The 17,701-nt window shown below is 45.0% G+C and overlaps 2 protein-coding genes, 1 long non-coding RNA gene and 1 pseudogene across 3 annotated transcripts; 2 read left to right on the plus strand and 2 right to left on the minus strand.

Moving 5' to 3' along the window:
* Nucleotides 1-1,339: 1,339 nt before the first annotated feature.
* Nucleotides 1,340-10,933, plus strand: LOC136501969 (uncharacterized). Its single transcript, XR_010770391.1, has 3 exons — nucleotides 1,340-1,924; nucleotides 8,696-8,746; nucleotides 10,414-10,933. It is a non-coding gene; the product is annotated as an uncharacterized lncRNA (long non-coding RNA).
* LOC136501895 (protein ANTAGONIST OF LIKE HETEROCHROMATIN PROTEIN 1-like) lies at nucleotides 3,535-4,931 on the plus strand. Its single transcript, XM_066497421.1, has 2 exons — nucleotides 3,535-3,770; nucleotides 3,848-4,931. Exons 1-2 carry the CDS (start codon nucleotides 3,535-3,537, stop codon nucleotides 4,929-4,931), a joined length of 1,320 nt encoding a protein of 439 aa, XP_066353518.1.
* LOC136501897 (uncharacterized) lies at nucleotides 6,688-7,703 on the minus strand. The gene is made up of 4 exons (XM_066497423.1): nucleotides 7,578-7,703; nucleotides 7,271-7,496; nucleotides 7,005-7,201; nucleotides 6,688-6,918 (listed from the first exon to the last, which is right to left on the minus strand). The coding sequence occupies exons 1-4, from the start codon at nucleotides 7,701-7,703 to the stop codon at nucleotides 6,688-6,690; spliced, it is 780 nt and encodes a 259-aa protein (XP_066353520.1).
* A 2,424-nt stretch (nucleotides 10,934-13,357) lies between the features above and the next one.
* Nucleotides 13,358-16,791, minus strand: LOC136500131 (receptor kinase-like protein Xa21; annotated as a pseudogene).
* Between the last annotated feature and the right edge of the window lie 910 nt (nucleotides 16,792-17,701).

Here is a 17,701-nt window from a genome sequence, read left to right on the forward strand (position 1 = left end):
GAAGTTTCTATAGATATTAAATGTATTGCTACATAAGTAATTTACTGAGGTGGCACACTACTTATTGAAGATAGAGGAGAAAAAAAGAAGAAATCATGTCTTTGAAGGAAACAATGTCTCCGTCCTGGCCGTGCGCCGACGACAGTACGGCCTGGGGGTGGCAGCGTCGGAGTAAGCAGGCCTCAGAGTGGCAGTGGAGGGAGCAGGCCTGGGGGCGGCGGCCAGCGTGGGGGCGGCCTAGGGGTGTCAGCGGCGGATGGAGCAGGCCTAGGGGCGGCGTCGGTGGCCAGCCTGGCCGCGTTAGAGGCGGAGGGAGAAGGCCTGGCGGCGCAACAGCGACCGGCAGGTAACGAAGACACAACTGGAGCCAGAGACAACAAGATAGGACAGACCAAACAACACCACGTACAAGATCCAATGGCCTGAAAATCGGTTGCTCAGGGCTAGCAAAACAGTCGGTTATTTAATAGCAATTCTGTAAAAAAATCCTCTCATCTGTGTCACGTCAAAGCACAGGTCTAAGACCCGGCCCTGGTCGTGGTTGTTCTCACATGGACTACGATGTTTATGGATGGGACAGGGGTTCAGAGGTTTTATCGATCTCTGTGAGAAGGTCTTCTTCTTAATGCAATACCAGGGTTAATCTTACTAATTTCTCTACAAAATGTATCATTTATAAACTTCTTTATACTTGCATATACTAATGTAAGAAAATAGAGCAAACAATTAGAGAGCTAAAGCTTCATATACATCTTCAATTATCTCTACTATAATGGAGCAATCAAAACTATACTAGATCTCTCCAGAAAAACATCCCCCGCTGAGAGCCTCTAACCATTGTGTATCTAAGAAAATACATGCATGAATTCGTCTCCACTAAAATAAAGGACTAATAAATCACCCGTACCAAATCCTATGGCCACTATTATGTGATGCCAGGCTTCTCACGCGAGGCTTCAAACGCGCTCCATGCCGCGGCTCCCCGTCCCTAAGCCCCCATTCTCTAGGTTCGATTCCCACGAACCATATTTTTTTACCTTTTTCGGAAAAAAGCTCAGACAACGCTCATCCCCACTCCACCCGACCTACGCTCCCTCCCATGTTTTGACTCGCTTAGGGTTTCGAGATCCCGAGGCGGCGGCGGCTAGGACCGGCGACCAAGCAGGGATCTCGGCCTCATCGGCAGATCAGCGCCTCCTGCTCCATCGTCTCCTCCACCGTCCTCGTCCACCCCTTCGTGCGCACGATCTTGGTTCGATCTGCCCATCCCTTTCAATTTCCTTCGTCACTTTTTCCCTGAAAAAAATGCTCGAACTCCTTCAGCCATCTTCCTAGCCACGACGGCAACAGGCGAAGTGGGCGTCCGGACGGCAGCTGCGGAGCGCAGCGCACGGGCGGTCAGCGGCACACCCTATGCGTGGATGGCGGGCATGCGCGGAGGGTAGGACATCAGGAAGGGCTTTCACGTAGCTAGGGTTTCGGCGAGGCTAGCCAATGGCCTCAGAAGCGGCACGAGCTACCAGCGGAGGGGCAGCGGCACCTCAATGAAAAGCTCTGCAACCCCAGTACCCCACGCTCTGGTCGTCCTCCGTCTTAGCCGCCAGGGGCTCACAGCCCCAGCACTCTGCTACCCCGTCCTAGACTTCCAGCTGCACACCGCCGACACCAGGTGGCGCAGGTGCCGCTGCTTACAGTGTTGCTTATAAAGAAATTTGTTTGATTTGCTAAACAAGTGCTAGCCATTTGTTTATATTTGACCTTTGCATATCAGTTATGAAACTAAACCATGTATCCGTTTTACAGAAAATGACGAATGCAATGATTTACTGCATGTCTTTTATGTTGAGAGGAAGGGAGGTTGACGGGCCCTACTGAAGTTAGGGACTTCATTAATTCCTTAAGATCTACATTTTCATCCTTTGAGGTCTATACATTGCTATCAGATTTTTAGAAAAAATAGAAAATCCATGGTGATGAAAAATAAACTTTAGATAAAGCTATCCAGACCAATTTTTCATGACATGCATTCTCAAATGCCTTTTAATTGGCTCTGTCAGATCTTCACATATGTGGTAGTCATTCCAATCTGCATCCATCTTAGACTATCTCCAACAATCCGACTCAAAATAGGAGACCTATTCGCGATATGCGTCGCCCTCAACCAAAAAGGTCACGCACCTAAAAGCTTCCCTCTCCAACAACGAACGCAGAAGGAAAGGTCGGAACACGGACGGTTTCCTTCGCGCGCGGACCATGAAAATTTCGCGGGAAACGGAGGGAGGGTATCGTGCGTTGCGGGCTTGGCTCCATGGCGGGATTATCTTGCCGCCCCGGCTGCGTGTGAGAAGGGAGTCAAACTGGCAGCGAGGTAGCCGGCGGAATCCCTGCGGAAGCGGCGCGGCGGAGGCGGAGCGGCGTCCCTGGGAGCTCAACTGCCTCGGGACCAAATTGTCTGCCGTTGCTGCCTGGGAGCTCGACTGACTCGGAACGAAATTAGAGGCATCCGTCTCGCCTTCCTCGTGAGATCGAGGTCCGCCCTGCTCCGGAGCAGGCGAGCCAGGCGGCGGTGCTGCTGGTGGGTTTGCTGCTAGGGATGGAGTCGAGATTCAACATTTGAGTTCCTCTGCTTTGCTGGTAAGCCAACCCTAACCTGCTTGGATGGAATCGTTCTAGTAATGAGTTCAGCTGTACGCGCTCTTATTTTTTATACATGCTGTGAGCAACGACCAATCGGGTCCAAATCATACTTCCTTTCCGTCACCTGATCCTGTTGTTGCCGCCTGGTGGAGTGGAGTAGCAATCTAATCCATTTATCCAAGGGTTTGCCCGATTGGATTGGGTTATCCTTCCTCTTTAGATCGCGCGACAACGACCTCAGTTGAAGCCCATGGGAATGTTTCAGTTTTTTCTTCACAAAGCTGGTCAGCTTATCCTTGTGAATTGTCAGGTTCTAATTTATTCGCCACTGCATCCCAGCAAGGTTCAGGCAAAGTCGGGAGGTGGAAATTAATTTTTTGTCAACCCAAAAGTATGCTTCTTGTTCTGCTTTTTTAGCCCTGTTTGCCTCCCTGAATCTTATCCATGATAATGTTACAATCTACTTGTATTCATGAGTTTGGCCTAGGTAAAATCTGCAACACCACATAGTGTACAGACAACTCTAGCTGTTTGATCAAATATGCATCTCTCTCTGTTTGTGTTTGGTCTTGATGATCATGTATCTTCATTTTTGCAAGCCCATGGAGAATCAAGTAAAATTGCCACATTTGATTACACAATCACAAAGTAGCAACTCTGACAACAGCACAACACTTTCCTGGTGCTTGAAAACTCCAGGAGCTATTGATTTTGGAGTTTGGACACAGCGTTGCCAGCAACATTGCAACCTTTGCTGCTGCATCAGGTTGCTACTGAATTTACCTGACCATGTTTGCCTGGTTGTTTTGTTTACCTATTTTGGGGGTGCACAGATTATTTTGCACTAGACACTGACCAATCAGCTTTGCTTTAGACCTGGACTGCAGTTGCGTTGCCATGGCTTGGAATTATGTCAAAATTTCAATGTTCGGGACAGCCGCAACATACTCCAGGGACGATGAGATCATGGCTGCGGTGGTCGTCCTCACCCAGACGCCACAAAAGCGCTTTTGGGGAGGTTCGGTGCCAGGCCATAAGACTTACAAGCGTGATCGAATTGCAGCAGATCGGCAACTAAATCAGGACTACTTTGTTGAACGTCCACTTTACAATGAGGAACATTTTAGAAGGAGGTACAATCTTTGGCCTAGTTTCCATTTGCATGACACATTGAATTAATTTGATAAACAATTCTGATTTTATGCTGTAGGTTCCGCATGAGACGAGAATTGTTCCTTCGGATAGTGGATGAGGTCACTGCCAAGAATACCTTCTTCAAACAGAGGAGAAATGCTGCTGGACAGTTAGGATTCTCTGCTCTTCACAAGTGCACGGTGGCTGTAAAGATGCTAGCATATGGAGGCCCAGCTGATGAGTTGGATGATCATTTGAAAATGGGAGAGAGTACTGTCCTGGAGACCCTGAAGGAATTTGTTATGACTGTGATAGAGGTGTTCGGCAAAGAATTTCTTCGTCCTCCTAGAAGTGAGGAGATAGAGCACATATTAAACGTCAATTTGGCCAGAGGTTTCCCGGGAATGATAGGCAGCATCGATTGCATGCACTGGGAATGGTCTAGCTGCCCAACTGGTTGGCAAGGCATGTATAGAGGGCATAAAGGCAAGCCAACTCTAATACTTGAGGCAGTGGCAACAGAGGATCTTAGGATTTGGCATGCTTACTTTGGTTTACCAGGGTCTCACAATGACATTAATGTTTTGCATCGTTCGAATGTTTTTGATGATTTGGCTAACGGGAGGGCACCCTCTGTTGAGTTCCATGTCAATGACAACATCTATTCCCTTGGATACTATCTAGCAGATGGCATCTATCCCGATTGGGCTACACTAGTGAAAAGCATACCAATGCCAGTTAGCAACAAGCAAAAGGTTTTTTCAGAGCGACAAGAGTCATGTAGAAAGGATGTGGAGAGAGCTTTTGGTGTCCTACAGGCTAAGTGGAAAATCTTGCATAGGCCAGCTCGTTTATGGAATCCAAAAGTACTTAATTCCATCATGCGTGCTTGTGTCATACTTCACAACATGGTCGTTGAAGATGAGCGCGGGGTTCAGCTGCCGATTGTGCACCCATCAGAATGGCCTGGAGTGGCTGACCCACCTATTAACCAGGATAGAGAAATCCGGGGAGTTGAGAAACTTGTTGATGCACAAAACATTATTCAGGACAGAGAGACGGCAGCATTGCTTCAGCACGACCTGATGGAACACTTGTGGAAGCTATACGGCCAATGCTCTGGTCCTTTTGCTCCTAATCACAGAAACATAAGTTTGTAGTTGTAGGTTTAGTTTCCTGAAGTATTTTGTTGGCAGACTGATCATAGAGTCTGTAAGTGTAGGCTCAGTTGCCTGATGTATTTTGTTGGCAGCTCACGTGTTTCTAAAGTGTGTAGTTGTAGGAACTATATATACTAGTTGCCTGATGATCCTAATTACAGGAGCTTTTGTATTTTGTTGTCTAATTATAATAAATATATTACATTTCTAAGCTACCCATTTTCCCCCTATTTTTACCGTATGTATTTAATCACTTGCATAATTCTTACTCTTTATATGACAAACTAACAGTTTCATTATCCAGTGGCTTTTCCCAGGTCAACACTGGGAATTGGCCAGGATAAACCTTTTCCTGACATCAAAGAATACCCCATTTGAACCCAAAATACAATGGGAGATTTTAATAAGTCAGGAATATAGATGAATAGTACTCATATTCTTTTTACAGGTGGTTGATAGAACCATTCAAATTATGAGTTAATAGAGCTAACTGGAATCATGAAAATAAAGATATGGGTAAAATAATCATTCATAATATGGTGTGGCAGTAGCTTTTATATGAATAAAGGAAGGAGTATCTCACTTCATCGCCTTTGGTTGCTCATCAACATGAGTCTGTACCATGTTTCTTATTTATTTGGACTAACCCTGCAAACAGGTTAACATTCACTGAAGCAATTATATATTAAATTCATCTGGCCATAAATATCAACAAAAGAATTTTACAAACTACAGGATATTTGAAGTGACGAAGAGCGTGAACATTCACAGACATTTCAAATCACACAGAAAGGCAAACAAAGGATTTCTGATCTGTAAATACATCAGAATTCAGAAATGTGTCAAAAATGGAAACAAAAAAAATGATGCCATAATACAGCTGATATATCCAGGAAATATAATGTCAGCAAGGTATACCAAAGTCAAATAAATAATTGTTCAAACTTTAATCAAGGTTTTTCAGACACATCAATTTTACGTTACAAACTGACAGAGTTTCATTATCCAGTGGCTTTTCAAGCAATATCTGCACTATTGCAGCACCAACTCCTAGCCGGCCACCTCCCAGCCAAAAAAATATTGCAGCACCACCTCCCAGCCTGACAGTGATTCCAAATCCAATCACAACCAAGCATATTGCAAAGAGAAGCCACAAATAGACATTCAGCTGCAAAGTGAAACTGATAGACTGAACACAGTACATTACCATAAGCCACAAATAGACATTGCCAGATTATAGCAAATGTGTTCTAGTCAACTGAACGAAAGTTGCACACACAGTACAAAGGTTCACGACAGATAACAGGAATAGATTCACATGATACAAAAGTTTAACTCAAGTGAACTTTTTTGAACATATATTCAACACACACGTTCCTTAGTCTTCATTGTTCGAGGGACCGATGAACCCTCTGCTCTCCATGATTTTCCGCTGCATGCCAAGATAATAGTTTTTTAGATAAGTGGGGACCTTCTCAATGTCAACCGACATAATACTAGCCTCAGCTGTGATCAGTTTAGCCTCTGATTCCTTCTCCCTAATCTTATTTTCCTTCTTTTGTTGTTGCATACTCATCTTCATATGCTTCTTCTGAAGGTTGAAAAGATCCCTTTGAATCTTAATTTTTTCATCCTTCCTGCTAAGGATTTCAGCCATTTGCTGGTCTTGCTTCTGTTCGGTCTTCTCTGATTTCTCCTGCAACCGCTGCAGGACTTCAACAGCCATACTGGATGATGAGGTCTCTACGAAGCTCTTTTATCTACGCCTCTTTGCACTATCCCTGCCCTCAGGCCGTGATGTGTCTATATTGTCATTCCCAGATTTTGCATGGCCTTGAGTTGCAGGAGATGGCATTACATCAGGTGATGTAGAGTTGTTTAGCTCAAGAAACTTATTGTTCCATTTGGCCTCCTTGTGAAGTTTTTTCCAGCAATGCATGATGGTAAAAGGTTCTGTCCTCTCGTACATTTTTACAGCATCATCTATCTGCGCATATGAATATAGATTACACCGGTTAGAAAATAAACATATACAAATTAGAGAGATGGAGGACAACATCAGTGAAAGTATACCCGATCCTGCTCATTTTTTCCACTCTCATTCAGCCTATCAATAGATTCTTTGAGCCCACAGAACTTGTTCATCGCTCTTTGGATCAATGCCCACCTATGTTGAATCGCAATCTGGCTACGGTTGGACCCTTCAGGCTTATGCTCATTGAAATAATCATGCATCCTCTTGTAATAACCACCCGAAGTCTGATTCACACCTGCAAGACACCATGTTATTTGGGCACCAAAGGGACAAAGATTTCTTAAAAAACGTTGTAAACTATTACCAGTAATAGGGTCTTTGCTAATATTTAGAAATGCTGAACACACCACAATGTCCTCGTCGTTGGTGAATGCAGTTCCTCTCCTAGCCACTTTTCCCTTTTTTCGAGGCCTCTGTGCTTTCAATGTTGGAGCGTCCTGAGACACATGGTTCTTGTCAATGGAGAACCCCTGACTAGGTTGCCCATTCATAGGTGGGCCAGACATCTGGGAGGAGCCATGCATGTTGAACTAGTCATAAGAAGAATTGTTAATCATCGATTCATTGATATATAAATAGAACAAACCATCAGATTCATGGCTGCAATAAACCTGGGGGTCTGGATGAACATCTAGAGATTGCAAAGCAGCAGAATAACCAAAAGCCCATTGATCTGCCCCAAACATTTCTTCAGATTCGCCAGGGTGCCCACTTGAGCCACTAAAAATGTTATCCATCCTCCTATTGCAACAAAGATACAATTAAACATGGCACAAAATATGCATAGAACTTAACACATAGGCATACATGCATGGTACATGATTCTTTGCATCATAGGAGAAAGGGATTTGGTACTGAATTTATGTAAACATAGTTCTCTGTTTCACAGGGGGATAAGCTGCTACTAAATCACAAGCAGGTTCCCAATACATCCCCAAATCCTCAAATCAGCAGAGCCGGCAAGGACACAAGTAGCAGGGTCAGCTGGTTCCCCATCCATCCCCAAACCAGTGAATCACTAAATTAATCCATCACCTACAAGGCGGGCTGCCCAGGGAGCTGCAGCTGCCGGCGCAAGCGTGCGGTGGTGGCGAGCGGCGAGAGCGGAGCCACGGAGGCGCAGTCGACAGCGGCAGCGGCAGGCCAGCGGCGGCGCAGTCGAGCGGCCCTAGTAGCGCAGGCGAGCGGTGCCGCCAAGCAGCGAGCAGCGAGGACGGAGCCGCAGAGGCAGGAAACGGAGGCGCATTCGAGCGGCAGCGCAGGCGAGCAGCGGCGGCAGCGGCAGCAGCAGCGCAGGCGAGCCGCAGCGACACCGCAGGCGAGCCGCAGCGGCCTCACGTCGTCCTCCTGCCTACGGTGGGGTTGGAGTCGTACCTTCAAAGCCTAGCTCGGTGATGCCGCCGAGGCCGAGACGCCGACGGCCCAATCGCCTGCGCGTGCGCGTTCCTCTTCTTTCCCCTCCCGCGAAACGGTTGCGGACTTGCGATCGATGAGAGAGAGAGACGGACAGAGGACCTATATTTGGGTCTCGACTCGCTGCCGATGCAAAATGCATCGTTCATTTGCCTACGCCGTTGGACGTCGTTTTTTCCTCCTGGACGATGCAAAATGGGTTTGGGTGCCGTAATGGCTACCCGGTTGGAGACAGTCTTATGCTTAGGGGAAAAGCTTTTGCTTATTTCTTTCACTAAAATGAATGCATTTGTTTTTATTTTCAAAATGATTTCAGGCGAGGATGCAAAATTTAGTTTGCTAGAGACTAGCCTTGCTATTATTCCAGGTATGTCACCAAGTCTGTTCTTTACTTTGTAAGTTCTTTTTTTATACGTACTGATGATGTTTACTCTCAAATAAGAAACAACTAAACATACTACATGCTTTGTTTGACAAAAGAATAAGCAAAGTCTAAGTTGCACGGATACGGATACGTGTATCGGTATCGGAAGGATACAGATACACGGATACAACAATTTCCTAAGAAACCCGATACGCGGATACGTTTTACTATTTTTTAATAAATATAGATAATAGCGCATATTAAAATTGTGAAAGAGTGAAAGTAGTAAATTACCTTGCAATAGCAAGTACTAGCCAAAGCAAAGACCGGAACTTCAGAAGCATCTCCATTCTTCAAATCTTCAATTGTCCATTCTCGAGTTCTCCAAGACTCCAAGTACTAGCACTGCTCATATTTGGAGACGCCATCTACTCTCTACTGCATACAAGCAAAGCAACAAGAACTGCACTTCATCAATACGAACTGCACTTCATCAATAAGACTAACTTCATCAATACGAACTGCATACACTAGCAATTTCACTAACAGGAGTAACAGAGTATAGACTAATACTCCATACAAGCAAAGCAACAAGCACTGCACTTCATCAATAAGACTAACTTCATCAATACGAACTGCATACATTTAGCAGCGCATCAAATCCATCTAAAAAAACTAACCCCGGGAAGCAAGCTGCAGCTAGCGAGTACGCAATGGACCACGCGGCGGCGGTGGCGGTGGGTCGTTGGGCCGCTGGAGACTTGGGCCACGGTGGGGGAGGAGAGGGAACTGACCTTGAGCCGGCGTAGCGACGACGCAGCAGAGCCGGAGGCGTGTGGATCTCCGTCCGTCCGTCCACTCCGCACCAGCCCAGCCGGCGGCGGCGGCGGATGGGGACGAGAGGGAGGAGGATGAGGAGGATTTGGCGGTCGGCGCGGCGACCTTCGCTCCGATGGCAGGTGGTGGAGAGGGGCTGGCGGAAGCGGCATGATCGGCATGGGGTGGGGATGGGACGGGGATGGGAGGTGAGCACGAGGCGGAGGCTTGTCGCTGGCGGCCGACGGGCGGCGAGCGGGGGATGCGCCGTCACCGCGCAGTGTTGCAGCGCGAGTCGTGGCCTCACGGGCGTGCAAGAGTGCGGGCATCGCTGGCTAGGGTGTCGGGGACAAAGGATATGTGACTCTGTTATTGGGCCGGGCCGTATCCCATAAGGTCGATACGTATCAGCCCACGTATCCAATATTCACAAAAATTATTAAAATTCGGATACTCCGACGATACGTATCCTTGGCGTATCGGACACGTATCCATATCCGATATGTATCGGGTACGCGATACGCGCCTTCCTGGACGTATCCGTGTAACATAGAGCAAAGTTATTGCCATCGGAAAATTCCCAGCAGATACTTTCTTTGTCTGTATTCATTAATTTGCTTCAATTGATTCATGCTGCCTATTACTCAAAGTTTATCAACCATGAAGTTGCCGGTTCATAGCATGTGTTGCTTTCTTACGGTTGGTAATGGGTTTCAGGTTGTTGGTGAAAAGATATTTTCATTGAAACTGATCTATGTTGCAAACAAAAAATTTATACTTGTATAGCTGTCTTCATATTCCAAGCCATGGTCTTATTTTCTGGAATAAGTTGTTTCTAAGAGTTTCTTTTCCAGCCAGACTACCACAAGCAGGAGTATCAGTTCAAAGCTTAGCTGCAGTTAGGGTCTTGGTGCATTGCAGTGACTGTCATCTATGCTTAATATGAGTCATTGACATGAATGACTTTTAATACAAGTCATTGAGATGAATGACTTTTAACTTAGTATTTTTTTATTTAGATGGACAAGAGGGCAAAGATTTGAATTTATTTAGCTACAGCACAGATGTTGTTTTCAATGATGGCTGCCATTATTCAAACTAGAAAAAGAAAAGGATGCGAACCTAGAGAAAGAAAGAATTACTTATGTGGTCCAATAGATTAGAGAGATAGAATGAGATCTGAGCATCTAAATAACAAAATATTGGAAGAATGATGTAACTTGTGTGGACATGGAAATTATAATAAATTTACTTTTTCTAAAAGGACATTTTTTTGAGATGAACATATACATGATATGTGTGTACGGGCATTGCAGTGACTGCCATCTATGCTTATTACGTGGCATTGAGATGAATGACTTTTAGCTTAGTAATTTTTTTCATTTAGATGGACAAGAGGGAAATTTAAATTTATATAGCTGCTGCACAGATGTTGCTTTCAATGATGGCTACCATTATTCAAACTAGAAAAAGACAAAGATGTGAACCTAGAGACGCTTCAGGATTTGAGTGGCAGCACACTAGTGCAAGTTGAGGGCCCTGATTTGCCTTTGTTTGCGCTTGAGGATAGTGACTTTAGAATCTGAAAAGTGACAAGGTGCTATGAAACAAGCAGATCAACATGCTATTCTGATATAGACATGTATGAAAACTGATTTTCATTGGCCATCACCTGCTTTGATGTATACAATATTAAATCAGTTTGTGTCATTATTGGTTACTCTTGCAAAAGTTTAAAACATGATATGTTGAACCACCCAGAGTTACTGGAACTGAATGCCACCCTAGCATTTGAAGCAACTATTTGGAGGAAGCAACCATCATACCATTGTGTTTTTGTTGGCAATTGAAAACCCCACCGAGAATGACACTTGTCCAAGAGATATCATGGCTTTGGTACTACTATGAGTGTCCTGCTACTATGGAGATAACTTGGATTGTGGTGACCAGGTGGCCTTTAATAAATTGTCAAACAATTTTGACTCCTAAGCATGCTTTCTCAAAGATGTGTTTTCCTGTATATTTGGGATCATTGCCTTGGTTTCCCAAGCTATAGAGATCAAGCATGTGAAACAAAAGATGTTGATGTTTAAATCCTCTATGAAACATGCCTATAAACGAGCTTGTCAAAGCTTGGCATCTCGTACTTCTGTTGAGTCGGACTCTGAGTCTGTCAGCTTGGATAGATATGAGGCTTGGCTTGGGTTTTTTGTGTGTTCGTATCATTTTTTTTGAATCATAAGTCAATCTCATTCCATGTTTGAGTATGATTTGAATTATCTAATATCACCATAGCGTTAGCACGGACATTATACTAGTTTTAGGTAAATGATCGTCTGTAGGCATCGTTCCCATTTCTAGTTCTACGTATTCATTATAGTGGAAAATCATTGTGAACTGTTGCTACTCTTCATTTTTTCAGATAATCAGATAAAGGATAAAAATCCGGCTTCATCTACTCAGGGTAGAATAAGACCACATTATTACAAACTATCTTAGCCCAAGTCCCAAACACAAACGCGTCCGAGCTGTTAGAGTGCATGGTTAGTTCAGACCCAAACAGATCTACTAACCGATGAACACGGAAGTATAACCACCATAAAAGAAAATACGCAAACGAGAACGATACCGAGGCACGATGTTTTCTCAATGAGATTCGGTGACGTGCCTAATCCTCAGGGCAATAACTATGGGCGCTCCTTCTCATAATATAGCAGCTACACCGACATCGGGTTGATCCACCATGCAAACACCCAAGACAAGATCCATCCAAGAGACTCCTTACCGCACATCAGGCCTGCCGCCTACCAATACCTGGACATCTGCAGCACCAAAAGTACACCCACCGCTCCATCAAAACAACACAGTCCATGACCGTGGCTTTTACCACCATCATTGCTAATCATGCAATGACCACTCCGATCAAGATCAACCACCCGTTAGTCTGACCACGAGTCAAAGCCGCCGTCTTCATTCACGACGTCTTTCAGCCGCACCGTCGAACTTGGCTGTCACATCTAACCGACCCTTATCGAACAGCTGCCACCAGCCGTCATCAACCCGATCTCTATGTCTAGACAAATCCCTGTTGATTGCAGCCCATTGGGCGGTCCGAGCCACCCGCTCGAAGTTTCCAACTACACCGATTGTGTCGTCGATTGCCGCTATGCTCCACCTTGCACCATGTACGTCCTTTCTCGGACACTCGTGCAAGCCTTGCGCGGTGTGGAACATATACATTGCACCTCCCATGATCTTCTTCTATGAAGCTGGCTGTAGATACCACTTGTTAGAGTGCATGGTTAGTTCCAGACCCAAACGGATCTACTAACCGATAAACGCGGAAGCATAACCACCATAGAAGAAAATACACAAACAAGAACGACACCAAGGCACGATGTTTTTTAATGAGGTTCGGTGATGTGCCTAATCCTCGGGGCAATGATTATGGGCGCTCCTCCCCATAAAACAGCGGCTACACCGGCATCCGGGCGATCCCGCGGTCTCGTAGCCATCCAAACCAGCTGCCGAGTCATATCATGGTTACAACAGGGATTGCCTCATATTTATGGCCTGCTAGGATACAGAGTTCGACTCCAACTCTATCCTAGCCCCTAATACAACTCAAGTCGTAGCGTAACCAAACTGTACACATATTCGACGAATATCTAACACGAGCTGAATTTAAACAAATACCAGAGCAACACTAATGGAGACCAATCGGACAAATAGATAACCAACCAAACGACGCAAAAAACGCAACGCGGCCTCCTCCAGTAGCCGAGCAGCGTGAAGGTGCTACTCTTCATGATCCACCAAATGAGATCCGACAAATTTAAGATACAAATCTCTAATAGCATGCATTTCAATAGCTGCATCTTGTATTGGGATCCATTCTCTAGGTTGTTTCTTCGAGCAGGATATTCCAAGAGCAACAACAGAAACCAAGCAATTCTGAATTCTACTTCTTGTAGCTCTGTTGTTAGCATCTATGTGCATCCAAATTGTTGGGTCAACAATCTCCCATATTCTCTCTGGAAGTGCATTCTCTGAAAACTTGTGCAGATCCAATGAATCACTGAACATCTGATCTGTTGGGTTCCTTCCAGTAAACATCTCAAGAAGTAATATGTCGAGGCTATAAACATCACCTTGTGTCGAGACAAAAGAACCTTCGCCATACTCTATGAATGTGCAAAAGAACAAAAGTCACTACGCTATGTTCATAAAAGAACTAGGAATAATGTGCAGATACCAAAATAACTATATCAATTACCTGGAGCAACATAACCGATGGTGCCTCTTATTCTAGTTGTGCTAGTTGAATTTTGTTGGGTTCTATTAGCACTTTCTGGAAGGATTTTTGATATGCCAAAGTCTCCAACTCGAGCACTCATGTCTTCTGCAAGAAGGATGTTGCTTGGCTTGAGATCGCAATGAATGATTGATGGCTGACAGTGATTGTGAAGATAGTCCAAAGCATCGAAGATATTGACAGCAATGTGTAACCTTTGTTCAAGGCTAAGAGTATTTGTCTGAGCAAGTGTGTCAGACTCTGGGTGGAGCCAACTCTTCAGGTCACCATTTGGCATGAACTCAAAAACTAGTGCCTTGAACTCTTCACCCTGGTGATTGATACTTGAGCAGCAAGTGATTATCTTAATAAGACAATGGTGACACACGCTTCTCAGTGCCTCACATTCAGCCACAAAGCTTCTAGTAGTCCTAGACTGCTTTGTGTTAAAAACCTTTACAGCTATTGTAGTGCCCAGATCATGTAAAGTACATTTATAAACCATGCCATAGCTTCCTTGTCCAACCAAATTGGCCTCGGAAAACCCATTGGTTCCATTTGACAATGCATGATAAGAAACTCTTTCATATTGTTCCTCAGTTGTGGATATGTGTTGAGTTTCACGCCTTTTTCTGAGCTTCTTGTGGATCAGCTGAATAAGTATAACTACTAAAACTGAAGATACAAGCACGCTGATTGATGTTAGGGTAATCATAAGGGATTTCGATAAATGCCTTTTCTTCTTTTTTGAAGCAAATATGGAACATGGAGCTAGATGAAGCTTAGGTATTCCGCCACAAAGCCCATCGTTCCCTTGAACCGACATGTTCATTCCATTTTAAAAAAACACCCTTTTTTGGCACTTCACCCTGTAAATCATTAAAGGACAGATCTAATTTTGACCATGATGTCAACTTCTGAAGACATGTGGGGATCAAACCTGACAAGTTGTTGTGTGCTAGATACAATTCTTGTAGGCCAACAACACTACAAAGGGCATCAGGAATACTCCCGTACATCTTGTTCATGGTCATGTTGAGTATATCAAGGCCTTTTAAATTCTTCACAGATTGCGGTACACTGCCCTCAAATGAGTTCTGGTCTAGGAATAACCATTCCAATGATTCGCATTTTCGAATACTATCAGGTATGTTGCCAGACAACTGGTTTCCTGATAGAAGCAGTCGATTAATGCTTGTCAGGCTACCAACTTCAGTAGGAAGTGGTCCAGACTCCAGACAACGAATTATATGATAAGTCTAAGTAGAATGAGAGCGCAGGAAGTTTGAAAACCTCTCTAGGGATTGAACCATTCGGTTGATTCGTTGAAAGATCAAGGGCAACCAGATTTTTTAAGTTCCTGAAGCTTGCTGGAATTGGCCCCTCTAGGTTGCCATTGTATAAACCAAACAAATTCAACTGTGTAAGATTTCCTAGTGATGAAGGTATGAGGCCTGACAAGTTAGTGTTGTAAAGGTATAAATCAACCAGGTTTTCAAGCCTACCAATGCTCTCTGGAATCGCTCCTGATATGGATGTATTCTCAATGCCAAATATTTCCAGACCAACCAAATTGCCAATGTTGGTCGGAATAGACCCGAAAATTCTATTTTCTCCTAACATAAGATATCTGAGAGTTGTCGATAGGTTTGTAACTGAACTAGGAAGTTTTCCATTGAAGGAGTTATGGCTGAGATCGAGATCCTGAAGCTGACTGCAGTTCGATAGCATGGTGATGAATTCCCACCCCTCCTCATTCGCTTCTATCTTGTTGTCATATACCATTAGGGAACGGAGACCTTTCAATCTCCCCAAAGTAGGAGGAACGGGTCCCCAGAAATTGTTCTTAGAAAGCTGAATGTTCATGAGAGCAGAGAGGTTGGATAGTGAAACTGGGATAGTTCCATGAAACTTGTTGTCACAAAAGTTGAGAGTTTCTATGTTGGGGAACCTATCGCCGATATTAGTAGGGATAGTTCCAGACAACGAGTTTGAATTTACAAAGAAATCTTGCAACATAGACAAATTGTACAGAGTGTGGAAGCACACCTGAGAGGTTGTTATTTTGGAGATAAAGGAGTCTTAGGCCTCCAATGCTGCCAAGTTCAGTTGGTATTGGGCCTTCCAGCTGGCCGGTTTCTACGCAGATCAAGAATGTGTAGAGATGACATGTTGGCTAGTGATACTGGGATATAGCCCGTCAGGCTATTGTTTCCCAGAGAGAGGATTCGAAGGTTTGTGAGCTTGCGGCCAAGCTCAACAGGAATACGACCATGTAGCTGGTTAGTTCTGGCTCCCAAGAAAGTTAAGCTGACGTAGGAGCTGAGGCTGGCAGGCAGTGCTCCGGAGAGCATGTTGTTGTTCAAGTCAAGCTTACGAAGACGTACCAGGTGGCCGATGCTCGGAGGGATGCTCCCTTCAAACCAATTGAAGGTCAGGTTCAGTGTCCTGAGGAAGGTGAGGTTCTCGATGGCCGGAGACAGGGTGCCGGTGAGTCCACGGGAGGTCAGGTTGAGGCCCACCACTCGGCGGTCCCTAGCCCCGCACAGGACTCCCTCCCAACCGCAGAAGTCACCAACGCTGCTGCTGTTCCACGAAGCAAGCGGGTTGCCATGACCATGACCGCCGTTGATCGCCGCGGCTTTGAACGCAAGCAGGGCGGCCTCGTCGCCGGATTGTCCGGCGGTCACGGGTACCGAGATGGACACGGAGGCGGACAGCAGGAGGAGCGGCAACAGCAGTAAGCTCGCCGAGCCCATTACTGCCGTGCAGATTTCTTTCTAGCTTGTGGTGCTTCTTGAGCGCGCGATCGATCATATCGATGGGTATGAGGGAGTACTAGTAGCGAACCGTGGCGGAAATACGTGAATAATTAAAGAACTTGTATCCGATGACTTGACCGGTCAGTATCCTGTATCCGGCTGAGACCGAGAGCCATTCCCGAGACACCGCCGCGCCTCAGCCGCCACATGCTCACATGCACTAACTGAAACACGTACTACAACTATATTTTATGAGAATTGCTTTAATTTTCAGCTCATGAAGCCCCCAACTCGGGACTTAGGCCCCGTTTAGTTCCAACCCAAAAACTAAAAATTTCCAAGATTCTCCGTCACATCGAATCTTGCGGCACATGCATGGAGTACTAAATGTAGACGAAAAAAAAACTAACTACACAGTTGGCCGAGAAATCGTGAGACGAATCTTTTAAGCCTAAATAGTCCATAATTGGATAATTTTTATCAAATACAAATGAAAGTGCTACAGTAGCCAAAAGCCAAAAATTTTCAGAACTAAACGCGCCCTTAGTCTTGGGGCATGTTTAGTTCACCCCAAATTTCAAACTTTGGCACTATGCAAAAAGAAGATTTCTCGTCACATCAAACTTGCGGTACATGTATGGAGTACTAAATGTTGACGAAATCAAAAATTAATTGCACAGTTTGGTTGTACTTTACGAGACGAACGTTTTGAGCCTAATTAGTCAACGATTGGACAATTATTACTAAATAAAAACAAAACGATACAGTGCACCGCATGTTGGTACAGTAACTTGGGCGGCGCCAATTCTGCGGAACTAAACGAGGCCTTGTTTGGTAGGTTTCATCTCTGGCTTCGGCTCCGCTTTCAAAGTAGCTCTAACAAACGAGCTGTTTTTTAAAATAAAAAGAAGAGCCAGAACAGTTCTAGAGGAGCCTCGAAGAGAAGACCTCTGTTGCACCGATCCATGCTGAAAATATGAGCTCAAATCAGCGGCCGGTCCAATGCAACCGGCTAATTGCCTAGCTAATGAATGGCCGTCACATATACGTCGGCCGGTGTTTGCAGTTGACTTGAGGTCGTCGTCG

The sequence above is a fragment of the Miscanthus floridulus genome, chromosome 13, assembly GCF_019320115.1.
Source record: "Miscanthus floridulus cultivar M001 chromosome 13, ASM1932011v1, whole genome shotgun sequence".
NCBI lineage: Eukaryota > Viridiplantae > Streptophyta > Magnoliopsida > Poales > Poaceae > Miscanthus > Miscanthus floridulus.

Coding starts and splice junctions, on each gene's coding strand:
- LOC136501897 (XM_066497423.1), bottom strand. CDS start 7,703: ATGGATAACATTTTTAGTGGCTCAAGTGGGCACCCTGGCGAATCTGAA. Junction 7,497..7,577: donor ATGTTCATCCAGACCCCCAG/GTTTATTGCAGC, acceptor TCTTATGACTAG/TTCAACATGCATGGCTCCTC. Junction 6,919..7,004: donor GAAAAAATGAGCAGGATCGG/GTATACTTTCAC, acceptor TCATATGCGCAG/ATAGATGATGCTGTAAAAAT.
- LOC136501895 (XM_066497421.1), top strand. CDS start 3,535: ATGGCTTGGAATTATGTCAAAATTTCAATGTTCGGGACAGCCGCAACA. Junction 3,771..3,847: donor GAGGAACATTTTAGAAGGAG/GTACAATCTTTG, acceptor TTTATGCTGTAG/GTTCCGCATGAGACGAGAAT.